Here is a 26983-nt window from a genome sequence, read left to right as displayed (position 1 = left end):
CCTTTTCTGCTCCGTGCAGCCATCTTGTGCCTTGCGTGAGATAAGGTAGAAGCAAAACACAAGCAGCCAAAGACTCTCAAATTGCGTAAGTCCGGAGCATGCCCATACAACCGTTGATATGGACTTTCCCATTCAATAACTGGAGATGGGAGTCGATTGATGAGGAAGGCTGCATGTAGAACACACTGTCCCCAGAAATCCAGCGGAAGATTCGATTGAAAACGTAAAGCTCTTGCTACATTCAGCAGGTGTTGGTGTTTGCGTTCCACTACTGCATTCTGCTGTGGTGTATTTACACAAAACCGCTGATGTATAATACCATACTCATCAAAGAAATTAGCCATATTGAACTCTCTTTCATTATCACTTCGTATGATCTTTATTGTGCCATTAAACTGAGTGCAAACATATTTGTGAAAGTTCTTGATCAACTGTTGGGTGTCAGCCTTTGTTTTCATTAAATGAATCCAGGTATACCTTGAGTGATCATCAACAATAGTGAGAAAGTAACGTTCCCCCCCTAACGATTTGATCATGAAAGGTCCCCAAATATCCATGTGTAAGAGTTCAAAGCATTCTTTAGACATGGTACTGCTCAAATTGAAAGGAGATCTTTTGTGTTTAGCCAAATGGCATGCATCACAGGCTAAAGTTTTATTATTATTCACAGAAAAATCAGCAAAGGTATGTATATGTTGCATCTTATTTATGGGAAAGTGTCCCAAACGTTGATGCCACATTTCAAGACTACATTGCATAACAAAATGATTACAGGATTTGTTGTGACTCCGAGGTGGTTCTTCCAACACATACAGCCCTCTTTGTTCTTTAGCCAAACCAGTCATCTTCCCATTTTTCCCCCGGAGCAAACACTGATCAGATGTGAAAACCAGATTATAATGTGAATCTTGAAGCAGTTTAGTAACAGAAACAATATTTAATTGAAAGCTTGGGATGTACATGACATTTTTCAACCGTATTTCGTCATTGAGCCTTACGGTTCCCATATGTGTAACTTCAGTACACTTTCCATTTGGCAGATTTACAACAGCCCCTTTTACCTCATGATACTCATCAAACCATTCCAGTGAGCATGCTATGTGATCGGTGGCCCCTGAATCTAAGATCCAAGTGGAAGATTCCATAGTTAAAGCATTAACATGAGTATGAAAAGAGTACTTGCCTTCACTTTGAGTATGAGGGCCCTCCTCTTTGAAGGTGGGAATGAGTGAAACTGCTGCCGTAGTAGGTGACTGCCTTTGGCCGAATTGTGTCTGTAGAAGAGACATGAACTTTTGCATCTGATCATATGAGAAGCTGTCAGCATTGCTCGCAGAAGTGGTAGCGGCTGGCTGTTTTCCTCTGGACTTGAAACCTTGCACCCAGCCAGGTGGATAGCCGTGCTTTTTATAGCACTTCTCCACTGTGTGACCATTCATGCCGCAGTAGGTACATTTGGCAATTCTATTGCCACCATTGTTTGTGCTCCTTCGGTTATTAAGGAAATTTACCGCAGCAGTAACAAGATTATTATCAGAGGGAGTTTCATCGACTTGAACAGCATTAGCATGAACGATCTCCACACTGTTAGGGCTTATGATCTGCAATTGTCTTTCAAATTTTTCGGTCATAACGTATACTCTGTGGATGTCAGGGAGAGGATCCAAAACCAGTATGTTTGATCTAAGCATGTGATATTCATCAGTGAGCCCTTGAAGAAATCGGATAATGTGATCCGTTTCCCTTTCATTCCTTATCTCCTCCATTAAGTTGCATGAGCACTTTGGCTTTGGCGTGCATTTGCACATCGGCAATGGCCTCAACTCATTCATCTGTTCCCAGAGGCCTCGGCATTTAGTATAGTAATCATTAACAGAAAGATTACCTTGCTTGAGCTCATATATTTGGCTCTGTAGAATGGAGATCCGATGCGGATCGCGTTGAGAGAACCTTTTCTTCAAGTCGTTCCAAACATCGGAAGCTCTCTGCATGTACATAACAGTTTGCGCAATTGATGGATGTACCGATCTGCAAATCCAAGAACAAACCATGATGTTACACCTTCTCCACGCCGGATATTGGCGGTGTGTTTCCTCCGGTGCATCGACGCTTCCGTCGACAATTCCCCATTTATTTTTCACTTCAAGTGCGTTGCACATCGAGATACTCCATGTGCCGTAGTTGTCGCTGCCGGCGAGCAACGGAGTTACCAGAACAATATTTGAGTGATCATTGTTGCCTAAGTGTAGAGGATTCTCGTCCTCTTCTGATTCGGCGCTCCTCTGTGGAGCGTGGTTTCTTTGCGGAATGTTGGTGCGAGCAGGTGAGCGATCGATCGGAGTAGACGGCGATCTCTGGCTAGATTCTCCAACTCCAGAAACTGCCGCAGCGTAGGTGGATCTTCTCTGCTCTGATACCATGATGAACTCGTGTGCAGAGAACAAAATCAGGTAAGGAAGATGAGACTATGGTTACTCATTGAAAGGGAGAAAACTGAACTTGCATTAATGTGAGGATAGAACATGCAATATAAAGGAGGTTCAGGGAGTTGCTATGGCGGGAGAAGTTGTTACAACCAAAAGTGAATAGAAGTTACCAAACTACCCTTTTGTATTACATGCTAATATTTAACAAAAACACAAACACAATTTGTTAACGGGTTAAGCGGATTGACACGATAGACACGTTTTGTTAACAGGTTTCGAGTTGTGTCGACACGATATGACACGAAACCTCTTTAAACCCGCTAAACCTATTAATATATTAAAAAAACTAAAATTTGAAGTTAAGTTACATTAAGAAAAAAACATACAATTCAATAATAGGTTGAGAAAGTATAGATGAACAGATATTACAATGTAATAGAATCAGTAGCACTCAAAAAGAAGTTCATACTAGTTTTTAGAATAAAATTGAAAATAATAAAAAATTCAATAGTTAACGGGTTGACCCGTTAATACACGAAACATAACAGGTCCTTAATAGGTCAACCTGTTAATGGTTCACGTTAAAATTAAACACTAGCCCATTATTTTTGTATCCAGTTTCATGTCATGTCCATAATTGTTAGGTCTACGTAATAGTTCTTGATCCTGGCTTAACTTCATGTATGAACGTCTCCATAAGTTCTGCTTTTATTGTGGTCTACTTGGGTATGTCAACCGTTTCTATGGTAAGGCAAGGGCAGCTAAGATGGAGCCAAAGGCGTTGCAATGAAGTCAAATTTGTTTTAGCAAAGTGTTTGATCATTGTACCCACTAACTTGTATGTGGTTTTTGATTTTATGAAAGAGTGAAAGTAGGCAATCCCCAAGTGAAAGCAATATGCAGAGAGCATAGAAAACCCCTCCTGATTCGGGGAACAGCACTGAAGCAGTAGACAGTAATGACAAGAGAGCAAAGAACAGCATTGCACGGCGGTAAAGACGAGGGTGGGAATAAGAAAAGCTACAGCTAGCTTTGGCTTTGGTGGATGCCATAAAGCAAGCAGTAGACCAGCAGTGAAGCTAGGGCGAGGTCCATTGTTGTGGGGTGGGTCTGAAATGGACCCTTTTGGTCTTCATTATTATTATTCTGATACTTGATTTGCAGGAAGTTAAGGATGACCGCAAATGCAAAACCAACAAGTGTGAGGAAGGTGTTGTAGCTGGTAGTACAGTTATTGTGGGGATATGAATGATGATCTTGTTGGAATTGGAAGTATAAAACCCAGTAGTATCTGTATCGCATAGCCATGAAGGAATTGGAATGGGTGAGATTATGTATGTATATATGAAGAATGTACATCATATCCTCCAAGAACTAGGCCTATTCCTGCCATTAAAAACTCACTCGATGTATATATGATAGATCTACTGTAAGCTAATAAGCCTGCTGGAGAAGACAAAACAGAAGAGAACAATGAGGGTAGACCAGGGAAGTGAAGCAATTCAATTGGTTCTCAGTGTGTACAGTTGGGTTGAAGAGATATCGAATGAAGAGGGAGCTAGCTTCTCCAATCTATGATTTTAGAGGTCCTGTTTGGTAAATGGCGGTTAGCCGATAGCTATTAGCTGATTGGATTAGAAGGTATAATTAGTTGATAGTTATCGTAGAAAGGTGTTTGGTAAATTAGCTGTTAGCTGATACCTGTTTGGTATAATTTGTTTTCTCAAAAAATTGATTAGAAAAGTTATTTTGAACAACATTTTTGTGTTTTAGCATTTTAGAATTACAAAATGTTGATTAATCAAACACTTATATTAACTTTTTAACCAAATCAAATAAATTAATAGTAATCAAATAAATCAAAATTGACTGATAAACCGACTATTTCATCAAACAGTGCCATAACGGGGCCATAATGATTTAGGGTGTGTTTGGTAACTCGTAAAATGACTTTCGAAAACTGTTTTCCGAGTTTTCTGTGTTTGGCAACGTCCGAAAAATGTAGTCAACGGAAAATGTTTTCTCAAGCGGTTATAGTTATTAGTTGATTGGATTAGAAGGTATAACTAGTTGATAGTTATCGTAGAAAGGTGTTTGGTAAATTAGCTGTTAGCTGACAGCTGTTTGGTATAATTTGTTTTCTCAAGCGGGTCTAGCGGAAAGTCATACTCTTTATATATATAAATAAATAAATAAATAAATAAATAAATATAAATATATATATATATATATATATATATATATATATATATATATATATATATATATATATATATATATATATATATATACTATAATTAATAAAGCAAAACTTTTTTGGTAATTAAAAATAGAAAAAATTTCCCGCCAATTATTTACTGATAAAACAAAACAGCAAAAGTTTCTAAGATCAAAACTGGCAAATACAGCATATGCTAACTACTACTACTGATAAGTAACATAAAATATTTTTTAATTAAAACCAAAACAATAATATTCAACCTGCAATTCTCACACAAGCATTATGGATTGAAATTACAATACTATAAAGATACTTGTCTAAATAGAAAGGACTACATAAAACACAGATAAAACCGATCATGCAATTAAAAGACAAGTACCTCTATTTGCTTGTCTATTTGCAACATTATAACCTCTGATATAACCTTCAGAGTCTTTGGCATTAGCATCTCATGAATTTCCTAGCTAATATAAAAAAGAAACAGAGGCATTTGTGTTAGGAGATGAAACAAAACAGTCAGAACAGACTATTAGTATGTTGGGCAAAATGACCTATTCATTTAGTCAACAGAGATCACCATAGCAATTTGGTCATACCTGATAAGAAGTTGGGGTGGGCTCATTCAGCTTTGCCTTCCATTCGTGAAGCATCTGGTTAAACTGCTCTTCAAGTACTGCCACCTCAATAGTACGGCTCTCCTTCCTCAGAGACACTGCAGATCAATAAACATCCCTTGCAGATCATCTACCCGGTTCTTGGCCCTATCCTTGAAAATCTGGTACGATGCTGACCTGCCCGCAATGCTCCTTGAACTCTTTCCCAACTAGAAACCCTCAATTCTTAACCTGCAAAATAAACACATAGAAATCCTTTATCTCTGACATTGAAAAAATGCCTTACATATGGACCAAAGTGGTTGACCTGATATACAAAAATGAAAGATACTTAGAACAGGAAAAATACTAACAGAAAACATAAATATTAAGGAGTATATTTTAAATGTAATAAATATTTACAAATCAACAGAAACATTTGAAAATATCAATATTTATTACATGAATTTTTATATTGAAGAAGAAAATATGAACATAGATATGCCTCACTATTTAACCAAGTCGGTTGTAGGGCATATCCTAAATGCTTTTCTATTTAGCAAGATTCATTACAAGAGGACCAGCTGCATTGCCATTGAAGATAATCGTCCTCATCGGACCAGTGATGAAGTTATATGATTCAATAATTGAGCCCAGAATGACAGCTTTAGTGACATGAATAGCCTCTTTAGTCACCAAAACCCTCAACTCCTCACCGTCTGGACCCAATAATAACTTCAGGACAGGTTGTAAGGCATCTCTTGCAGAAAAATCTCAATCTTTCTTTTCCTGGACTAAATTTGTAGTAGTGGTGTTGGTCCCGATAGGATAGGGAAAAGTCTAGAGGGGGGTGAATAGACTTTTCTAACTTTTCAAAAAATATTATAACACTTCAACAGAAAGAATCCAAGTGAATAAATTCAACTTGAATTACGCAGCGGAAAAAATAATACGGTAAAGTGCTATAATCAAAGTTACGCAAAAATGAAGAGCTTCACAACATGCAACACGTTAGAAACATCAGGAATAACTCAAATACTGAGTATATAAAGTTTGGCTCGCATGCGGACGTGGGAACTATCAAACCCAGATCAAACGGTATATGCAATGAATAGTTGGGTTCGTAGCATAACAATGTTGGTCCCAAGGGGATGGGGTACAAGTCTAGAGGGGGGGTGAATAGACTTGTATAAGATTTTGCAAATCTTTTTCAACCTCTCGTGTGTATTGGACTTAGGATGTTTAGGTCCGATACCTCACAAGATGAAGACAAAGTTTTATGCGCAGCGGAAAAGTTATCCCCTTTTTAAATAGCACGAGTTTGAGTTAGTTCGAGAGGTGTGATTATATGCAGTGCAGTTCGAGAGTTAGATAGCGAGAGATAAAAGCAGAAAGTAAATGCGAGAGAGATTTTTAAGTGGTTCGGCCAACACGCCTACATCCACTCTTCTTCTAGAAACTCCCTAAAAGGATTGCACTAAAACTTCCCTTTTTAGTACAATATCGAGCGCTTGAGCTTTGATCATGAAGCCCGCCTCAAGCCTCAGGTTTTTCGCCCCGCTTCTTGTTACTCCACCTCTCGAGCACTTGAGCTTTGATCACCAAGCCCGCCTCAAGCCTCAGGATCTTCACAAGACAGCTCTCAGGTTACTCCGCCCCTCCTCAGGTTTTTCTCCCTGCTTCTAGTTACTCCACCTCTCGAGCACTTGAGCTTTGATCACCAAGCCCGCCTCAAGCCTCAGGTTTTTCGCAAGACAGCTGCCAGGTTACTCCGCCTCTTCTTGCCTTCTCCAAAGCAAGGTTGTTTCGGTTGTCACAGTTTGAGTGTAACAATCTCTAATCTGACCAAAAGCTTTCGTTGGATAATCAGCCTTGTAGAGCAGCTTCGGTCACCTTCTAGATGTATAGCAGTTTAAGCTTTGTAACTCTCTCAAACACTAAGATGTGTTTTTCTCGCTGTTTTGAATATCAGGATGATATTCCGAATTAAGCACTTGCACTTTTGAACGTTTGAATCAGACACCTCTTAAGAATTTCGAACGAACCAACCTCTTTTTGAACTTGTGTCTTCACGTCCTTTTTATATGAGAGTTAAGGAATAATTCCGTTGGAGGGAAAATTATTCCGTTTGAAATCTGTCTCCCATGCTGAGTATGGGAATTGCATATTTTCAGCATTTTTCATGGAGTGGTGGTCTTGTAACTTGAACCTTTTGTCTTGTAGTGAATATTCCATACTTCACTTTCTTGAGTCCATGCTCCACTTACTGCTTTTGGTAAAAGTTACTCTTTTTATATTCCCATTGATCCTCGTTTTAGGGAATAAGACCGACCTTGGATTGGTGCACCTTCTATCCGTTTGTCGTGGAATTCTGATGTGGCATCCACTTCCGGTAGTTCCCATAATATTCTTTCGGCACCTCCTTGATATTTTATCTCCATGATATTCTTCTTCTCCAAACTTAGATTATTTTATCCATGCATGTTTGACTGCCATTCAGCCCCTTGGAGAAGTACCAGTTCATCGAGACCAATGTTGATGACCACTTGATGTCTCGATCCCATGTATCGAGAGATCTATCTCTCGAACTCTGCTTATGTCTCGAACTGGATTGTTGTATCGAGAGATCCTATCTCTCGAACTCTGCTTATGTCTCGAGACTTAGTTGATGTCTCGCAGACCCTTATTCCTCCAGTGTTGTCCCGTGCCTTCTTCTGATCTGTCTATAAGATTACAACACGAGACTTCTAAGATGTTCACACAAGTTTACCTTAAGCTTAAATATTTTTCGAGTTGAGCTCAATTACCCGATTGTATTTTCGCTCTTAGTTTACTTGTCGAACTTACAAGGATTTCCTATCCTTCGAGACTTAGGGGATTGTGAATTACATTTGGTATCATCAAAACCTATTACATTATGTTTTCCTAACAAACAACACATATGCTTTCACAGGATGAGGTTGAGTATGCAAATATGTCTTGCATGCAAACTAGATGTCACGTGAACCAATAAAGCTTATGAGTAATAAATGTGACAAAGTATGCAATGCATGCAATGCTCAGATAGATAAATATGCAAGCAGATATATGAGCAGATAAAGTAAATGACACAGGGATTTATAGTGGTTCGGAGGTGATGTAATCCTCCTACTCCACTTTCTCCTTCCTCCAGGAGAGATTCCACTATCTTCAATCACCCAGATATAATAGTGAATCTATGCTCTTCTAGCACTCCTCTACTCCGAATGCACTTTCGCTACAGCAACACTCAAACCCGAACGTCTTGCACCCAGCTACGTTCACGAGCGTCTTGCACCCAGCTACGCCCTTCAACCAAGTGTTTCGCACCCAGCTACACTTAGTCTCCACAAGTGTTCTGCACAAAGCTGCACTCCTCCGAGTAATTCGCACAAAGCAATCAACCAAGTGTTTTGCACCCAGCTACACTTAGTTTCCCCCGAGTGTCTTGCACAAAGCTACACTCCTACAATTTCTTTTCAAGAAATAAAATATTTCTTTTCTAAGACTTGATTTCTCTCGTGTTTAGCTCACTTCTCAGCACTTTCAAATCTGATATCACTTGTTGTGTATTCAGTGCTAATAACTCATCCGTATTTTGTTCCCTTTTTCGTTGTGTCATTCACCGTGTTATTCCCCGTGCTGTGTATCAAGTCTTCTTGGGTTTATATAGCTAAATTAGCTATTTGCCCGTTGTAATTCTTCAGAGCATTAAATGCTTTCAGATGGTCTTTGCCAACTTTGATGGCTCTGTCAGATGAATTTGAATTTTTGCTTCTGATAATCCTGCAACGTTCTTCTGCAATCACTGATATAATTTTCCTTGTAACTTGTAGCCATCCATCTTTGACTTTGGTAGTGTGAACACTTGACTTTGTTCATAATCCATAAGTCAGGTTGCTCTGAAATATATCCGTTCGGTGACTCTTGTTTGAGCATAATTAATGCCTCTGAAAAGTATACTGACTTTTCTCATAATGATCTTCAGCACCTTGTAGCAAGTTTATTTGAATTCACCTTTTGGAGTCATCCTCATGCCATATTTAGGAAAATAATATTTTCCCTTTTTAGAAGTGTTGTTGGCAGTGTTGGACTCCTTTGGAATAAATAGACCATCCTATTTTTCTTCTTGGTTATGCCATACTCAGCCTCAAAAATGATTTTGTTCTTCCCCCTATTGATTTGGATCTTCACGTAAATCATCTTCATGCATGGCAAAATAGGTTGACCTTTATGTGTAGGTCATCCTCATCCTCCTTCAAGAATGCACATGGTTAGCCTCATCCTTATAATGACTTGTAGCTAAGTCATCCTCATCCTCATAATTAATTCCAATAGGCTAATCATCCTCATCCTCATTCTTGATTTTAAATTTCGGTAAAGTCATCCTCATTTCCATACTTGATTTAATTCAAGTCATCCTCATCTCCATTCTTGTTTTGAATTTCGGCCAAGTCAACCTCATCTTCAATCTTGATTTAATTCTCGGCCAAGTCATCCTCTCTTTAAATTTTGAGCTAGTCATCCTCATCTCCATCTATTAAAGAGGCAAGGTCATCCTCATCACCAAAATATTTTGTGAGAGAACCCATTCAAGATTGACTTCAGTTTTGACTTTTAATTGCAACATCTTCATCACGAATTACTTAATTCTCTCAAAGAATTAATTCTTGCAATTCGAACCATTGTCACGTTCCAGGATGTCTTCGAGTCTTGATCAATCTTCCAAATTCTTATCAATTTGTAAAGTGGAAGCGAATGACTTACAAGTATAAATTAAAAATTTATACTGTTGTAATTTCCGCTTAACCGATTTGGCTTGTGCTTGACATAATCCTATACTAGACTCAAAATAAAATTGGTGGTCTAATATTACAATTTTTGGTTCATCAAAACAATTACAATATATTCCTAACAAGTGGGATGTCTAAGGAGCATAGATATTAGTTATCATTCAACAGTAAAATGAGATTACAGAGAACCGAGCACAGGAGGTGAAAGGATTAGAAAGATTAGAAGCTTACCAGTTTTCTAGTGATGCTTCCATTCGACAATGTTTTGCAGCAGAAAAGTCGGCACTGTCTTTGGTGTTGGTCCCTGCTTGTATGAAGAAATCTGACCATTTTCTTTTTGCAGCTGTTGTAATACCCACCATTGATGTAACACGTCCATCCAAAAATCTCTTGTTTTCAGTAACTGTTTCTGTGAGTTCCACAAGCCTTTCATCCACCTGTCACCTCAACATTAAAATATTTTGCAAAGGCAAAAGAGTAATACATGCCAGATGCAATCAATTTAAAGAACATACCAACTCTTTTTGATAATGCATGTGATGGTAAACCAGAGAGGACACATCAGCAATAAGCTTCTCAGCCACTGATCTTGATTGTTCCTATAGAAGAAAACCCCCACACATGTAACTATGTAAGGCACTTGCCTATACTGCTACACAGTATCACTTTTGCTCACATTTTTAAAATATACCTCATATTCCTTCTGAAATTCAAAAATTTGCTTTGTTTGAATTTCATCAACTCTCTTTGCATGACAACCAAGTGTTTTTGATTCCCCTACAAGCTTATCAAAAAATCCTTGCATGCCCTTTGAGATATTCATCAAGAGCTCGGTACTGGCACTAAATCTCTACAAAATATTAAATACACAAGAAAAAAAAAAAAAGTACATAAAAGTCATTAAGTTCAAAAGAAGATATGCATGTAGTAAGTGAACAAGTCAGTCTATTATGTAGAAGACATTTCTTGACAACTTCTAATTATTTTTGATGAAATTAAAAATGTTTTTAATTGAACACTTTGTGGTTTAATGCTTGAAGTGATGCAAGAACATAAAATTATCAAGAAGCTATAATTAGGGTGTTCTTGACAGAACTAAATCAATATACTAACATGGCGAAGCTCTTGAACAAAATGTGCCATTTCTCCTTTATGAGTCAACAAAGTTTTCTAAGAGTATCAAATATGTTATTTGTTTCAACAGCCTCAGCAACTAAGAACTGTATCATGGAAAAAAATGTGTTAGAACAACATACATATACCAATCTACCTATTATAATCTAATATAAAAGGAATAAGGATCAAATAGGTCATTCAATTTTTATGAAAAATGCAATTAAGCCATTGGACTTGAAAATTTGATGCAATTAAATCCTTTTTACCCCTATAGCAGGTTAACAACAAAGAAAAAACCTCAAAGCCACTATCAATATCCAAACACTAAAAACTGTGTACTATTACAGGATAAACAGTTATGGTACTAGTAAAAAGAATCATAATACACAGTACACTAGAAAGAAGAAGATAATAATGTAAAGTGGGTGCTAAGAGACAGAGGGTGAAGCATTTTACCAACAGACCATGGCAGACGAAATAAAGTTGGTCTATTATGTTCCCCTGTTCCATAATCACTTCTCCTGGAAGCAAAATTTCTTCATGGACTTTAAATGCCTATATAACAAAATTAACAATTTCAATGTATTTGTCTTAACAGTACGTACAGTAACAATTTCATTATGCAAGTAATAATTATATAGTTAATGCCAAACACAACTGCACAAGTAACATCTCATTCTTCTTGTTCTGTTTGATTCATGCAATTTAGAGTTTATACTAGCTTAAGGAAATAGAGAAGACAACAAAAGAATGAATAGAAAATGCTTATGCCGTAGCAAGTAAAACAAGAGCCTAAGATTTATAAATATATTATAAAACAATACTCTTAATCCTACGCTATACGCAGTAATACCTCGAGATTTTGTTGGAAGCCCTGGTTTTCAGACAGATACATTAAAGAGAGAAGTTCGCAATGACTAAGCTCTCCTCAAACGGCGTGGGGGGCGTCGGCGTCGGCAGCTAAAGGACCTCCGGTCGAGTGGCGTCAGCGGAGGCGGAGAGCGAGCGGTGAGCGCCGTCGACGGTGTGAGGCATCGGCGTGGGCAGCGGCAGGTAGCAGCGTTGGCGGCGGCTCTCCTCGAACGGCGGCTGAAGCTCCTCAGATCTGTTTGTGAAGGTCGTGAAGGGAAAGAAGAAGGGGGAAGACGGGGAAAATAATACTCTGTATTTATTTTTAGCGTAAGTTTTGGGGAAGTGGATAGACTTTCCGCGGCACCTCTTCTTTGGGCGCCCCGGAAGTAAATTATTATTTAAATCACATACTTTGTGCGTCACCTACTCTTTACGAGTGCCGCGGAAAGTTAATTAATATTTTAATAATTTACTTTTGGCAGCACCCGTTTTTTATGGGTGTCGCGAAAAGTAGTATCTTTTATTTATTTTTGAGAATACACTACACCTTTTTTAATACGTGTAGTGTAAAATTATCATTATATGATCAAATTTGTAGTAGTGAATTGCTGGAAAATTCTCTTTGCAAATAATATAGTTGACACCTCATTGACTCGTTCATGCATCCTATATACAAATAATTTACGTTCACTAATTTGTTTCCTTCCGCCAGAATTAGAAGTGTTGGGGTGTGTGATGAGTATATCTTCCTTATAACCATCCTCACCATAGGGGAACAATAGAGGGTATTGAAATCCAAGATATGCAAGATGTAATTCATTTATACGTTGCAATTCACCTGATTGAGTTTCCATTATTATGTTTGTATCACCCATCGATTGGTCAAAATCTCCAACGATTAAAGCTACTACTTCAGAGACAGATGTCAGATTATAGGTTCTTGCATCTCTTTGACGCATACTAATAAGTTTTAACTTGACATTTGAGCAGCCTTCATCTAGAGCCGTCAAAATGGGCTTAGCCCGCCGGGCTGGCCCGCCCCGGTTTCGAAAATTGAAGCCCGCCAAAGGGCGGGCNAAAGTAATTTACTACATACACACAGTACATTACTTATATATATATATATATATATTGATGGATTTAATTAACCCGGGTGGTCCGAATTATTAAATCCAATAAATAAAAGAAGATAATAAATGGATGATTGCAGAGAATCAATAACAATAACACAAGGATGTTTAACGTGGAAACCAAAACGGTGAAAACCACGAGCCTTTTTGGGCTAAGCCAAGCCGAAATCCACTTGTTGCAGGTACATGTACATGGCTATTGAAGAAGAAGGAAAAGGTAAGGAAAGATTATATGTAGAAGAGAATGAGTCTAGTATTTGCTTGATCTTCCTGAGCCTTTAAGTAATGTCTTTCTGCACAGTTATAACTTCCCGTACACTTCTCTATTTTCTTGGTTGGACTCCTTCTTGCTTTGACCAATACTATTATTATTATAAATAATAATATTAATAATAATAATAGTAAGGTATATTATATTATTCTATCAAGAGTCCCCCACTTTCTTAGTGGCGAGTATTTGTCGACAAATTTTGCCATTTATCCCAAAGAAAGTAGACAGGATATAATTAATGCAACAATAAATGCATCTTACTTGTGGCCGTACTGTAAAGTGTTATGTCTGACAAAAAATATGCGATTTCAAAGCTCATTCTTAAATAGTGATTATGAAAAGCTAAAGCAATTCTTATAATGGATTGCAAACATAGGAGATGGAGAAATTCAAGAGCAAACAATTGGATGTGAAAACATTACTATTCCAGAAGAGAATTTGTTGAAATGTTCTGGAAATCCCATTGCAACTATTGTGGAAAGTACATATCCATCATACTCCAATATTTTTGATGATCCAACATACTTGGAAAAGAGGACAATATATATTGGCTCCAACACTTAATGTGGTTAACTCTATAAATGAATATATGACTTCTTTAAACACATATGAAGGAAATACATATTTCAGCTTTGACAGTTCTTGCAAATCAGATTCAAATGTTGATCTATTAGCTGATGTGCACACACCTGAATTTTTGAATGGGATCAAGTGTTCTGGTGTGCCTAATCATGAACTCAAGCTGAAAGTAGGTTATCCGGTTATGCTCTTGAGAAATATTGACCACTCAGTTGGTTTGTGTAATAGGACAATGATGGTTATTACTAAACTTGGAAATAATGTTTTAGAAGCAAATGTATTATATGAAAGTAGTGTAGATCATAAAATCTTGATTCCAAGAATGTCATTAACTCCTTCAGATTTGAGACTGCCTTTTAAATTTCAAAGAAGACAATTCTCTCCAATCGTCTCTTATGCAATGACGATTAACAGGAGTCAAGGTCAATCACTTTGTCACGTAGGCCTCTTCTTAAAAAGACCAGTATTTAGTCATGGACAATTATATGTTGTTGCTTCAAGAGTCACCAACCCAAATAGATTGAAGATTTTGATTTGTTATAAGGAGAACACTCAAAGTAATTTCATAACAAACAATGTATACATATATAGGTTTTCAAAAATTTGTAAAATGTTATTATAATATTTCATCATAGTTTCATTCATACAATTATACAATGGTTTTTCATTTGGTAAATTTCTCCTTTAATTCATCATATCATAATTGTTGTCGTGCAACGCACAGGTAAAACACTAGTTACTATATATTAGGCATAAAGTAGACTATTGTTATAATCTGTATAATTGTTTATAATAAGTATGGTATATCCTAGTCAATGATATTAGTATATTACGATTGCTTTTGTAAGCACACGTCTGATCTGCACTCATAGTATTATTAGAGTATAAGGGGCAATTTTATCTAATTAAGTTGATCAGATTATTATTTTTTCTAAAGTTGATCAGATTATTGACTTAATAATCACAAAATTTTAAGTTTAAATCCAATAGAAACAGTCTATTGATGTCATTAGTTTAAGCCACTGAGTTATGGACCTTAACAAGTTTATCGATGCAAACCCTTCCCTTCTAAACCAAAATAAATACTCCCTAAATAAAGTTTCAATTACAGCACACATTTTCACTCCTACTGTTACGTTGCATGTTGGCATCAAACAGAATTTTCTGTAACTTCTAGGAGTGAGATTTTGATCCAAAACCTTTATGAAACTAATGAATGGTAAGTTATATACTTTCAGAAAAAATTTCAAAGCAATTGGATAAGTGGAAGTATTTTTTTGGAATGAATTATTTTCTTTCAACAGTGCAGGCTGAAATCTTGGCAGAAACTGGACAACAGTAGGCTGGAATTCAATGAATTTTATGTGTTTGTGTGTGAAAGATTTCGGCCAATTTTTTTGATGGAAGGCAATGTTGGTGAGTTATCTAACACCAATAAAAATTTCAGATCAAAACAACAAAAGGAAATATTTTTTGGAATTTTTCTTTCAGACAGTGCAGCCTGAATTTTTGACAGACAGAAAAACATAATCTTTGTTGTTGGATAGAATTGTGACCTTTTTGTGTGAGGAATGAAACCAAAGCTCTGGTGCCAAATGATGTGGATCTTTTGGGATGAACTCAAGAATCACTTCTCCAAAGAAATTCAAAGTTGTCCGATCTTTTCCTCACAAAATCAACACGAACAAGAACAACAGTTTGAGGTGAAGGAGATGGATATGGGTGAAGATGGGGCTAGTCTGGCGGATTATTTTTGGTATTTTTTTATATGGATATTTCTGCCACACCTTGGTCTTAGGTGATAAGGAATGAATGACGCCACAAGATTGGTATTATCTTGATAAGCCTAATAAACAGTTCTCAAATCGATGAGAGAACAACAAATTATGCCTTAGCATTTCTGATTTCATTCATTCATCTCAATTGCCTATGTATTACATGAGTGTATTGGCCTTTATATAGCTTAAAAGATCAGGAGATAAACACATCATAATTATCAAAGCTATGCTATAAAGAAGACAAGAGTTGCTTGGGAATTCCAAAGTATCTCTGAAAATGAAGACAAGCTAATTTCTTCTCCTATTTTTGTCTTGTATTGGCCTTAATGACACTTGTCTTTTCTCCTCCCATGGCAGCCAATGAAATTAGACCATTTAGATTACCTCCCTGATTTATTTTTGGCCAAAAGGTTGGTCCATATCATGAGTTCGAGCCTCAGTAGAGGCGATACTGACTCTTTGTGCTTCAATAGGTTGAGAAAGTATGTTTGAACAGATACTACAATGTAATAGAGTTAGTTGTATTCAAAAAAATTACATCACCTAATTTACTCTTGCCACATTTATTTGTCGTTGGTGTTTTAAGGCCTCAAAAGGCAATATTAAACAACTTATCAAGTCATGCTTTAATTCCTAATATTTCCTCACTCTTTTGAAACGATTCGTCCTCGAATCACCTTGCCTCGGTCAAAAAAAAATTGAGTAAATATATATCCCAACATAGGAATTGAATGTTATTTTTGGACCATATTTATTTCACAATGTAAGGTGAACCAGATCCATAATATAACAATTGCTATATATTAGGTATGCATATAGTAGACTATGGTCTATATTATTTAATTAACAAATTATGTAGCTGTTAATTGAAAGTGCACATAAGATAATGGTTTACCATAAGTATGGTATATCCTAGTCAATGATATTACTATTGCTTTTGTAACCACACGTCTGCACTCATAGCGTTATTATTAGAGTATGTATTTTTCATATTTCTAAAGTTTTAATAACCGGACAACAAAGAAGATTTCAAGTTTAAATCCAAAGGGAGCAGCCTATTGAACTCCTTTGTTTAAGCCACTAAATTATGTTGGCTTAAGGGAGTTACCAAATGCAAATCCTTTAATAGTACCTGCACGCTTAGCTTCTAAACCAAAATAAATACTCCGTAAATAAAGTTTCAATTACAGCACGCATTTTCACTCCTACTGTTACGTTGCATGTTGGCATCAAACAGGAAGCCTCGTATTATTATCTTGATTTTGGTCTCCAAGTTGGTTCTTGATTTTGGTGTAGAGCGAATGCAGCCAATCTCCAGCTGAAAGCAATACGCAGAGAATATAAAAAACCCCACGAACGGACTCTGGGAACAGAATTGAAGCAGTAGATAGCAATGACAAGAGAGCAAAGAACGCCATTGCAGTGGGAATGAAGACATGAGCAGAGGCCCTGCGGTAGAGAGGGTGTGAACAAAACCTTTTGTGGATGGCATAGAGGAAGAAGCACATCAGCAAAGAAGCGACTGCAAAGTGCATGGTTTCTGGGTAGGCTTGAAATGGACCCATTTGATTTTGGCCTTCATACTTCAGTTGTAGAAATTGAAGGATAATGGCGAATGCAGCACTGAAAACTATTGTTGTACCCTGTTCTTGCGGACCTATAACAATAGCCTGTCCTCCAGGTAAATGTATTCTTGCATAGTCCTCAGCCGTTTAGAATTATACTGTAAGCTGAAGAGTGAAGAAGACAAGTAACAATATTGAGTTAGGGGGAGAGTGGATGGGAGACTTAGGCTTCTCTTTATATACCCATCCAAAAGAGGGTGTCTATTTTGGGATCAGAGTAACATCAAATGCAAATTAAAACCAACCACAATCTTGTATTCCTTGCTGCCAGCATGCAAAAGACAAATGTTACTTTGGCTAAATTAAAATACTAAATAAAATTGTAGTAAACATTGTACTCTTAACCCCCCAAAGGTGCGAAAGTATATGATAAAATTGAGGAATTTAGGAATTGTATGTGGTGGATCACAAAGTGCTGTATATACGGGTCTATGATATACATAGAAATGGCATTTGGACTCAAAGCATCATCAAGCATATCTAACCCAATGGGGTAGCTTAAGTGGCAAGTGAGCTCTCGGGAAAAATTTTGGGAGAACTGGGGTTCGATTATCACAAGTGTGACGATTCTTCTTGGACCAACTCCCATGCTTCCCGGAGCGAACACGGGTGGACCCGGACGGTGAATTTACCATCAAACATATTAAAATGCACCAGCCATTACAGAAGAGACCCGGAAGCTTTATATATATATATATAATTTTCCTTTGATAAATGCCAGAATCTTAGACTTATATATATATATATATATATATATATATATATATATATGATTCCGTAAGCCTTCTATGGAATATTACGAGTGCGGATAAATAATTTGACTTTTTTGAGGAATGACGACTGGAATGAGGGTGAGTATTGCTGATTCTCCAAAGCTCAAAGCCCAATTAAGGAGGTGAACACAAGAATGATTAAAGTAGAGAGTTATTAAGAAATTATTATTTTATAAAACTATTCCTAAAGTTAACGGATTTAAGTTTTAACTCTAACGGGTTGCCATGGATGTCAGCAAGCCAATTAGGCGTATGAAGCTCATCAAGCGTAATAGTAGACCTGACAATGATGTATACAGGCTCGTTAATGGGTCAATACGAACACGATAAGGCTAAATACAGACACGACATGTTAAGATTAATAGGTTCAAATTTTTAATAAAAACACGAACACAATTTGTTGACGGGTTAAGTGGACGATAGACACGTTTTGTTAACATGTTTCGGGTTGTGTCAACACGATAACACGAAACCTCTTTAAACCCGCTAAGCCTATTAATATATTAAAAAAATTAAAATTTAAAGTTAAGTTATATAAAAAAAAAAACATACAATTCAATCCATCAATAGGGTGAGACAATATAGATGAATAGATACTACAATATAATAGAGTCAGTAGCACTCAAAAAGAAATTCATACTAGTTCATACTAAGTAGCACTCAAAAAAAGGCTAAATATTTTATTATGTTTAACTAAGTTCTATACTTTTGTTTCTGGATCCCCACAACCCTTTTAGGTGTAGGCAAACTCTGTCCTTGTGACCCTAACTAGTGAAAGTTGTACTTCCTTTATATCTGTCTAGCCTACTTATTATCCATTGGTCAACTCAACTTGTTTTTCTTTGTTTATTTTTTTAGTATTATTTATTTATTTTCAAATTTGATTTGTTGTGCTTAATAGTACTTTTAATGTAGTTTCTATATATATATATATATATATATATATATATATATATTGTATACTAATACGGAGTACTAAACTTAATATTATGAAAAATTAAATTAGAGCTAATTCCATTTTTTGTTCTAGATTTATAAGTGGTGGTCTACTTTTAGACGTTTTAGTCATTCTTTTTAAGAACATCACGTTTTGGTTCTAGTATTATTATGACATGACCATTTTTGTTATCCGTCAATAAAATTGTTGAAATGTTGTTAAATATAATGACATTTTGATCTTTTTTTGTACAAGTGTGTTGACCCACTATATTTTTATTTTTATTTTTTGAAAATTGAAGACCTAAATGTTCTTGTATTTTACGAAATTTAAACAATTTGGTTGATAGAGTACTAAAGACAGTCATGCCGCAATAATACTAATAAAATTGGGTGTTCACAAACAAGGACTAAAAGGGTGTTATTACAAACAATGACTAAAAGTGGATTGCCACCTATAAATCTATTACCAAAAATGGAATTAACACATTAAACTAAAATTAACTCCAATCAAGTCTCATTAACGGAATTAGATACATATATAAAATGGGACAGGAGGAGTATACTGTCTTACAGTTAACTAACATACAGTCGGGAAGGGATTGTCCAAGACATTGATATTTTCATTAAGGTTATTTTCTTTACAATACATGCACTGCACGCACCTCCTCCGACTAACTCTGATCTGCTTAAACAGAAGGCCGCCTGCGTGTTTGCTCCAGGGATGGGAATCCCCAGCTGATCTCCCTCATTATATCATTGTACCCACGAACTTGTATGCGATTTTTGATTTTATGAAAGAGTGAAAGTAGCGAATCCCCAACTGAAAGTAATATGCAGAGAGCATAGAAAACCCCTCCTGATTTGGGGAACAGCACTGAAGCAGTAGACAGTAACGACAAGAGAGCAAAGAACAGCATTGCACGGCGGTAAAGAGGGTGGGAACAAAACCTACAGCTTTGGCTTTGGTGGATGCCATAAAGCAAGCAGTAGACCAGCAGTGAAGCTACGGCGACGTGCATTGTTGTGGGGTGGGTCTGAAATGGACCCTTTTGGTCTTCATACTTGATTTGCAGGAAGTTAAGGATTACAGCAGATGCAAAACCAAAAAGTGTGAGGAAGGAGTAGCTACAGGTAGTAGAGTTATTGTGGGGATGGCCTGATGAATGATGATCTTGTTGGAATTGGAAGTATAAAACCCGGTAGTATCGCATAGCCATGAAGGAATTGGAATGGCTGAGATTATATATGTATGAAGATTGTACATCATATCCTCCAAGAACTAGGCCTATTCCTGCCATTAAAAACTCACTCGATGTATATATGATGTAAGCTAATAAGCCTGCTGGAGAAGAGAAGTGAAGCAATTGAATTGGTTGTCAGTGTGTACAGTTGGGTTGAAGAGATATGGAATGAGGAGGGAGCTAACTTAGCTAGCTTCTCCGATCCATGCTTTTATAATGATTTTTTGATTTATATATTTAGGCTCACTCAAATTATTCTACAACTTAACTGTACTTATACGCAGCATGTGCATGCTGACTTGAAAGGGACCCTAGCTGGAGTGAGGAATTCTTGTACTTGCCCACTAAATCACCACACCTGCTGGTATGGTACGGTACAATTACTTAATTATTTGTGATTTCACAAATCTCAAAGGTTGGTTTAGAAATTTATAAAATAATTTTTTAGAAGTTATTTTTTGAATTGTTCAGTTTTCGCAATCAATGAAAAATAAATTAATAAACAAAAATTACTTCTTTTTTTTTTTGTAAATTATTTATAAAAAAAATTACTTTTTTTTTTGAAAACAAAAAAAAAATTACTTATTTTGGTTAAAAACAATTGATGAAAAATGCCTTCCGACCATTTCTCATTCTCACAGCTTTTTTCTTTCTTTCTTTTTGAGAAGTGTCAAATAGGCTGGTTGACCCTTCATGTGTTTTTGTTATTTCAATTAGATTATGCTAGTATCGTTAAAATATGAGTCTAATTGGGTAGGACTAAATAATAATTTTTTTTTTTTTGCTCGGTTCAACCCAGAACCCAAAGCATTAATTTTTTTTTTTAAAATTTATTTAGTTTAGACTTATTACATTTACATGATTGATTAAAATATATATTGAGTTAAGCTGAATCAAATAATCAAAATCTTTGTCCAACCTACAATCCAAAAAAAATTATTTTTTGTTCTTTAATTTCTTTAGATCAAAATCAATACATTTATCAATTCATGATTAATATGACTCTAGCCAAGCCGAACCATACAATAAAACTCTCTTAGTTCGACCCAGCCCACATGTAAAAAAAAAAAAAATTAATTCTTTATTTTAAAATTATTATATTTATAAATTTATTTTTATTATAATAAGTTATAAGTTAAAATATAATTATTTACATCTGTTTATTAAAATTATTTTTTTAATATTAAAATTATAATTGATCTTTATTGTTGTTGAAAATTTTATTTTAAATAAGTAATTAGTATTATCATCATTAAAATAATTAATATTTTATAAAATATATTTTTGTAACATATTCATGTTCACGGTATGTTGTATCGGGTAGTACTCAATATGTTGTACCGGGTAATTGTATAACTCAAAGCTTTAAGGCATCATATACAAGTAGTATACAACTAATACAATGAGGCACAATGTGTCAATGTCCATCAACACTGTAGACTTTCTTTATATATATTATTAAATTTTATTTGCTAGTGTGAAATTGTGAAAGTATTTTATCACTAAAATTACCTTTTGTACTTGTGGCCTTTGCAAATTCTTACTACAACTATTATAATTAGATTAAATTATTAATATTAAATTGGTAATTGTATTTTTAATAATATTATGGCAATGAAGATGGTTACAATAATTTGAGGTGATGTTACGATTGTTTAGCACGGATGACTAGGGGTGGAAACAATCATTATTACATGGACCATGCTCCATAAAGCTGTTTGGACCATAAATAAAAATACATTTTTAATATATTAAAGGTACATTATTTTTGTATGCATGTAAAGTACATTATTTGAGTACTGAAAGTATATTATTTTATATATGTTATAAGATAATGTATCTTTAGTACACAAAAAATATATCTTTGGTATATTAAAAATGTACATTATATTCATGGTCCACGTAGCTATGTGGACCATGGTCCGCACAATAATTTTCTGAGTGGAAATAGGCTAGATCGACCCCTATCAAGCACAAATTACTTTGTGGATCTGGGTCCACTTGCAAGGCGACCCGGGTCCAAATGTTTGCAACTTAATTACCTATTAAAAATTCACAACACACAATATTAACATTTGTTCTATTACATGGACTTCCATTTTCTATTCCCTCACTTTTACTACCTAACGTGACAAGATATGATAGGTTATCTTATACTGTGGGTCACAAGGAAAGTGGCAAGATATGATAGGTTATCTTCATAAGTTCCCTTCTATAGTTGTTATGTGTTTTGACTTAGAAACACAATTTATATTCTAAAAGTTCACAATTCTAATACTAAAAATACACAATTTAGGACCAGTGTCCATCTTGCAAGGTGGACCCTGGTCCATATGGTATAGCAACTGCCTATCAAAGGACCTACGACTTGGCCTAGTTTGGGCCTATCTTGACCTAGCTTATTTAATCAAGAGATTAGGCCTAAGTCTATTTTGAGGCCTATTTAACTAAATAGTCAAAATTTACAGTGGATCAAGTAGTGTGCACCATGAAGTATGTACTCCTTCTGTCCCATTTTACCTGTTCTATTTACTATTCATTGGTCAAACCAACTCTTTCTTCATTGCTTATTTTCTTTAGTAATTTTTTATTATTTTTAAATTTTTTTTTGTGTTTAATAGAATTTTTAATGTAGTTTCTAAGTATATAAATTTTTAATTTTTAATACTAAACTTAATATTATAAAAAATTGGATTAAAAATAACTTCAGTCAAGGCTCATTAAACGAACCAGACAACCAAAATGGGACGGAGGTAGTATCATTTTAATTACACTTCAATTTCATTTGATAATATTGCTATGTTTTTTAGTTTCATTTTCCACGAACACTAGTTTCATTTTAGCAATTCCAAATTATCATTTTAATATATTTCTACTATAGATTCATTTGAAAACATACATTATTATTGCTTGAGCTCTATTTTTTTTTTGTTTCATTTTCAACACACTAGTTTAATTATAGGAAAGTTGAAGTATTATTTTAATTTCACTTCAGGTAATTTGACAATATATGTTATTGTATGACTTTGGATTTTAGTTTCATTTTTCACATGCACTAGTTTCATTATAGGCTGATAGCAATACTAAATTAAAGTATCATTTTAATTATACTACAGTTTCATTTGACAATAATGTGCTCTGTTTTTTAGATTTAGACACTAATTTTATTATAGTAACACTAAAGGATCATTTTAATTGTACTATAGTTTTATTCGACAATCATAATCCACGTACTATATAACAACTGACCAAATAGACTTGAGCGTATATGTTTAAAGTCTAACCTATAAGTCTACCGGGTTGAATTGGCCATATATATATATATATATATATATATATATATATATATATATATATATATATATATATATATATATATATATTATATATATATATATATATATATATATATATATATATATATATATATATATATATATATATATATATGATGGGTAAATACTCCCAAGGACTACTGTACGAGTCTAATGTGTATAATAGGTGTATTATTGTACCCCTGAAAGGTCGAGTGTCTCTTAGGAATTATTAAGGGTCAAGTGTCTTTTGGGGAATATTATATTCCTGTAGGAGTCTAATGTGTATAATAGGTGTATTGTTGTATCCCTGAAAGGTCGAGTGTCCCTTAGGAATTATTAAGGGTCAAGTGTCTTTTGGGGAATATTATATTCCTAAAGGGTCAAGTGTCTTTTGGCGAATATTATATTCCTGAAGGGTCAAGGCCAGTAACTATATAAAGGCCATAATCCTACCATGTAATGGCATCCAAGATCCTGAATATCCAATATTCACTCAGCCCGGCCTCACTCTCTTGTTTAAAAAAAAATCTCGCGTTCCCGTGGTGAGACCAAAATGGTCGCCCAAGTACCAGCCCGGTAGAAAAGATGCCATCGGCACAAAAAAAAATTATATCCCGCATTCCCGCGATGAAACCAAAATGGTCGCCCCATGTACTGACCCGGTAGAAAAGATGCCTTTGGCACAAAGAAAAAAGGACCATTGTGGTCGCAAAAAAAAAAATAAATCCTGCGTTCTCGGGATGAGACCAAAATGGTCGCCCAAGTACCGTACCGGCCCAGTAGAAAAGATGTCAAGGCACAAAAAATCGCGCGCAATACTTTAGCTTTGGGTGCCCGCACAGCCTCAAAGTGGTGCATTAAGTCATTAGATATCCCTCGGAGTGAGGGGTACATTTAGTTAGAGAAGTGAGATTAGGAACTAACTTAGGATGTGCATATTAGGATATATATGCATTACATGCATGCATCATATTTGCATTATTATCTCAAATTTTTGCAGGATGATATTGGCTCAATACCTCCATGGTGCACAATATTATTTTCTTCCACCATTGTAAAATTTTATTATCTAAATACAATTCTTCTAGACCAAAAATTATTGTTAAACTCGTCTATGACTAGTCAAAATAAAATGAAAAGTTTTGAAATTTATATTTTTCAAAAACTAAGCCAAATGATTGATTATAGGTTTTTGCATCATAGGAATTGTTAGGAATACTTTTCCACCTCTCGGTGGTGTGCAACAAAAGGATTTTTCCAATAGCTCACTGGACAAGAAGAGTTACTAAAGATTCAATAAGAAGAAGCTGATCAAGCTGCATGAACAACCAAGACAACCCCTTATAGTCTTTAATGATTACGCTATTGGTTGTACTCTTTTTCCTTTAGCTAGGTTTTTTTCCATAGGGTTTTTCAGTCTAAGGTTTTTAACGAGACAACCAGCGTAAATCACGCCCCTCATGCTCAACTCAGATTTGAGGGGTTCATCACAGACTATCAAAGCATTCAGACCGGGGAGACGGTGCTCGCAACAAGTTAGCCGCCGGGAACACATTTTATTTCTCGAACCTCGCGACTCTCGCAGATTCAAGAAGTGGGAGACTTGTGATGTAAAAACCCCAAAAAGACTACTGTAGGAGTCTAATGTGTATAATAGGTGTATTATTGTATCCCTGAAAGGTCGAGTGTCCCTTAGGAATTATTAAAGGTCAAGTGTCTTTTGGGGAATATTATATTCCTGAAGAGTCAGGGCTTGCAACTATATAAAGGCCCTAATCCTACCATGTAATGGCATCCAATATCCCAGATTCACTCACGGATACAATATCCAATCCAAGATCCTGAATATCCAATATTCACTCAGCTCTCACTCTCTTGTTCACTACTGGATTCCTGGCTCTTCTTCTCCAAGGAGAAAGCCATAACTTTCCCTCCTTTTCCTTCCATATTCACTCATACACACTCCACATACTACATACACGATCAATACAGCGTAATAAATGGGTACCCCATTTACATTTACGTTATCAAAATATATATATATATATATATATATATATATATATATATAAAAGTCTACGCGTATAGTGATAGTGGATGACAATTTAATGATGATAAAAATTATTTAAAGATTTTAGTGATACTTTTCTTTTCTTTTCTTTTTTTTATTAGTACGATTTTAGTGATACTTTTCATTATCATTTACAATGCAATTTCTTGTAGTGGGAGGCGGTAACCTTTTAAGACTTGTAGTAGTTGTTTCAAAAAAAAAAAGACAAAAAAAAGACTTGTAGTAGCAAGTCTGTCTGATAGTGATAGTGGTAACCCCCATCCATACATAACCTTTTAATCTTAGAGGGGAATCTTATCATATTTAATTAATTTGGTGATAAAGTGTATGATAACTGAATAGAAAAGAATATCACAAAGTTGATAGTACTCCTCTAATAAACAACGTATATCACAAAGTTGATAGTACTCTAATAAATTAACAACGTTAAACAACGATAGTTTGCATTAGACAGCATTACCGTACAGATTTCCTTTTTAACCAGTGCCGATACCTACCTCAAGTCCAAATGAAACCTTTGAGATATCTCAATGGGCGTTGGGGACTTGGGACTGTATTATTATTATTTTTTTATTCCAATGGAGGGGAGAACCCCGGAGCTTTCCCTTATATTTGGGATACCAAGTCAATTCTTTACAAGAAGCTCTTTAATTGGAGCAACGCAGGAAGGGGCAACTGCTATGTAGTGTGATAACACCTCTGTTACTCTTTCAAATATATGTTCACAGGATCAAACTCTGGTGGTAATATTACCTTATCAAGAATCTTGAGTGTTTAAAAAGAAGGATTGGGGGTGTCAAATTCTGTATATTCATCTGTAATCCAACGAGATTGTTTTGCCAATGTGTCTGCTACTTTGTTTTTTTCCCTAAGATTCTAAGAATGTGTACCACCCCCACTCTAGCAAATGTCTTCATTACTGCCCGGCAAGCCTCAATAATATTCTGTACTGCACTTCTTGTTTTGGTAGTCTGAGAAGTGAGCCATTCATTTGCATTGCATATTATGCATCTGTTTCTATGTTTACTTGACGGTGGCCCTTGGCAACAGTCATTTTTACTCCAAGAAAGATCCCCCAGATTTTGGCTACATGACTGCTACAAGCTCCCAAATTTTCTGTATAGCCCGTGAGCCATGCGCCCTGGCCTCTTGGTTGTGAAGGAATTTGGCTGGGGTTGTATTAATTTCTCTCTTTTTTGAATTAGCTCATCAAATAAGGGATATTATATTCAAAAGGAAC

General features: G+C 35.6%; 1 protein-coding gene across 2 annotated transcripts; it reads right to left on the bottom strand.

The window, feature by feature from the left end:
* Nucleotides 1-4859: 4859 nt before the first annotated feature.
* Nucleotides 4860-12280, bottom strand: LOC116026240 (kinesin-like protein KIN-5C). Of its 2 annotated transcripts, XM_031267723.1 has the most exons (8): nt 12021-12039; nt 11624-11722; nt 11165-11271; nt 10743-10901; nt 10567-10650; nt 10283-10488; nt 5244-5492; nt 4860-5111 (listed from the first exon to the last, which is right to left on the bottom strand). In XM_031267723.1, the coding sequence occupies exons 3-7, from the start codon at nt 11192-11194 to the stop codon at nt 5471-5473; spliced, it is 501 nt and encodes a 166-aa protein (XP_031123583.1). In that variant the 5' UTR covers nt 11195-11271; nt 11624-11722; nt 12021-12039; the 3' UTR covers nt 4860-5111; nt 5244-5470. The 2 variants fall into 2 exon arrangements, with proteins under 2 accessions (XP_031123583.1, XP_031123582.1); XM_031267722.1 differs by lacking the exon at nt 11165-11271 and having other exon boundaries at nt 12021-12280.
* Between the last annotated feature and the right edge of the window lie 14703 nt (nt 12281-26983).

This window comes from Ipomoea triloba, chromosome 7, assembly GCF_003576645.1.
Source record: "Ipomoea triloba cultivar NCNSP0323 chromosome 7, ASM357664v1".
NCBI classification, from domain to species: Eukaryota; Viridiplantae; Streptophyta; class Magnoliopsida; order Solanales; family Convolvulaceae; genus Ipomoea; species Ipomoea triloba.
This window is presented reverse-complemented; position numbering and strand designations above follow the sequence as displayed.

Coding starts and splice junctions, on each gene's coding strand:
- LOC116026240 (XM_031267722.1), bottom strand. CDS start 12,062: ATGTATCTGTCTGAAAACCAGGGCTTCCAACAAAATCTCGAG. Junction 11,723..12,020: donor GCTTCCAACAAAATCTCGAG/GTATTACTGCGT, acceptor TTTGTTATATAG/GCATTTAAAGTCCATGAAGA. Junction 10,651..10,742: donor AATTTCAGAAGGAATATGAG/GTATATTTTAAA, acceptor TTTCTTCTATAG/GAACAATCAAGATCAGTGGC.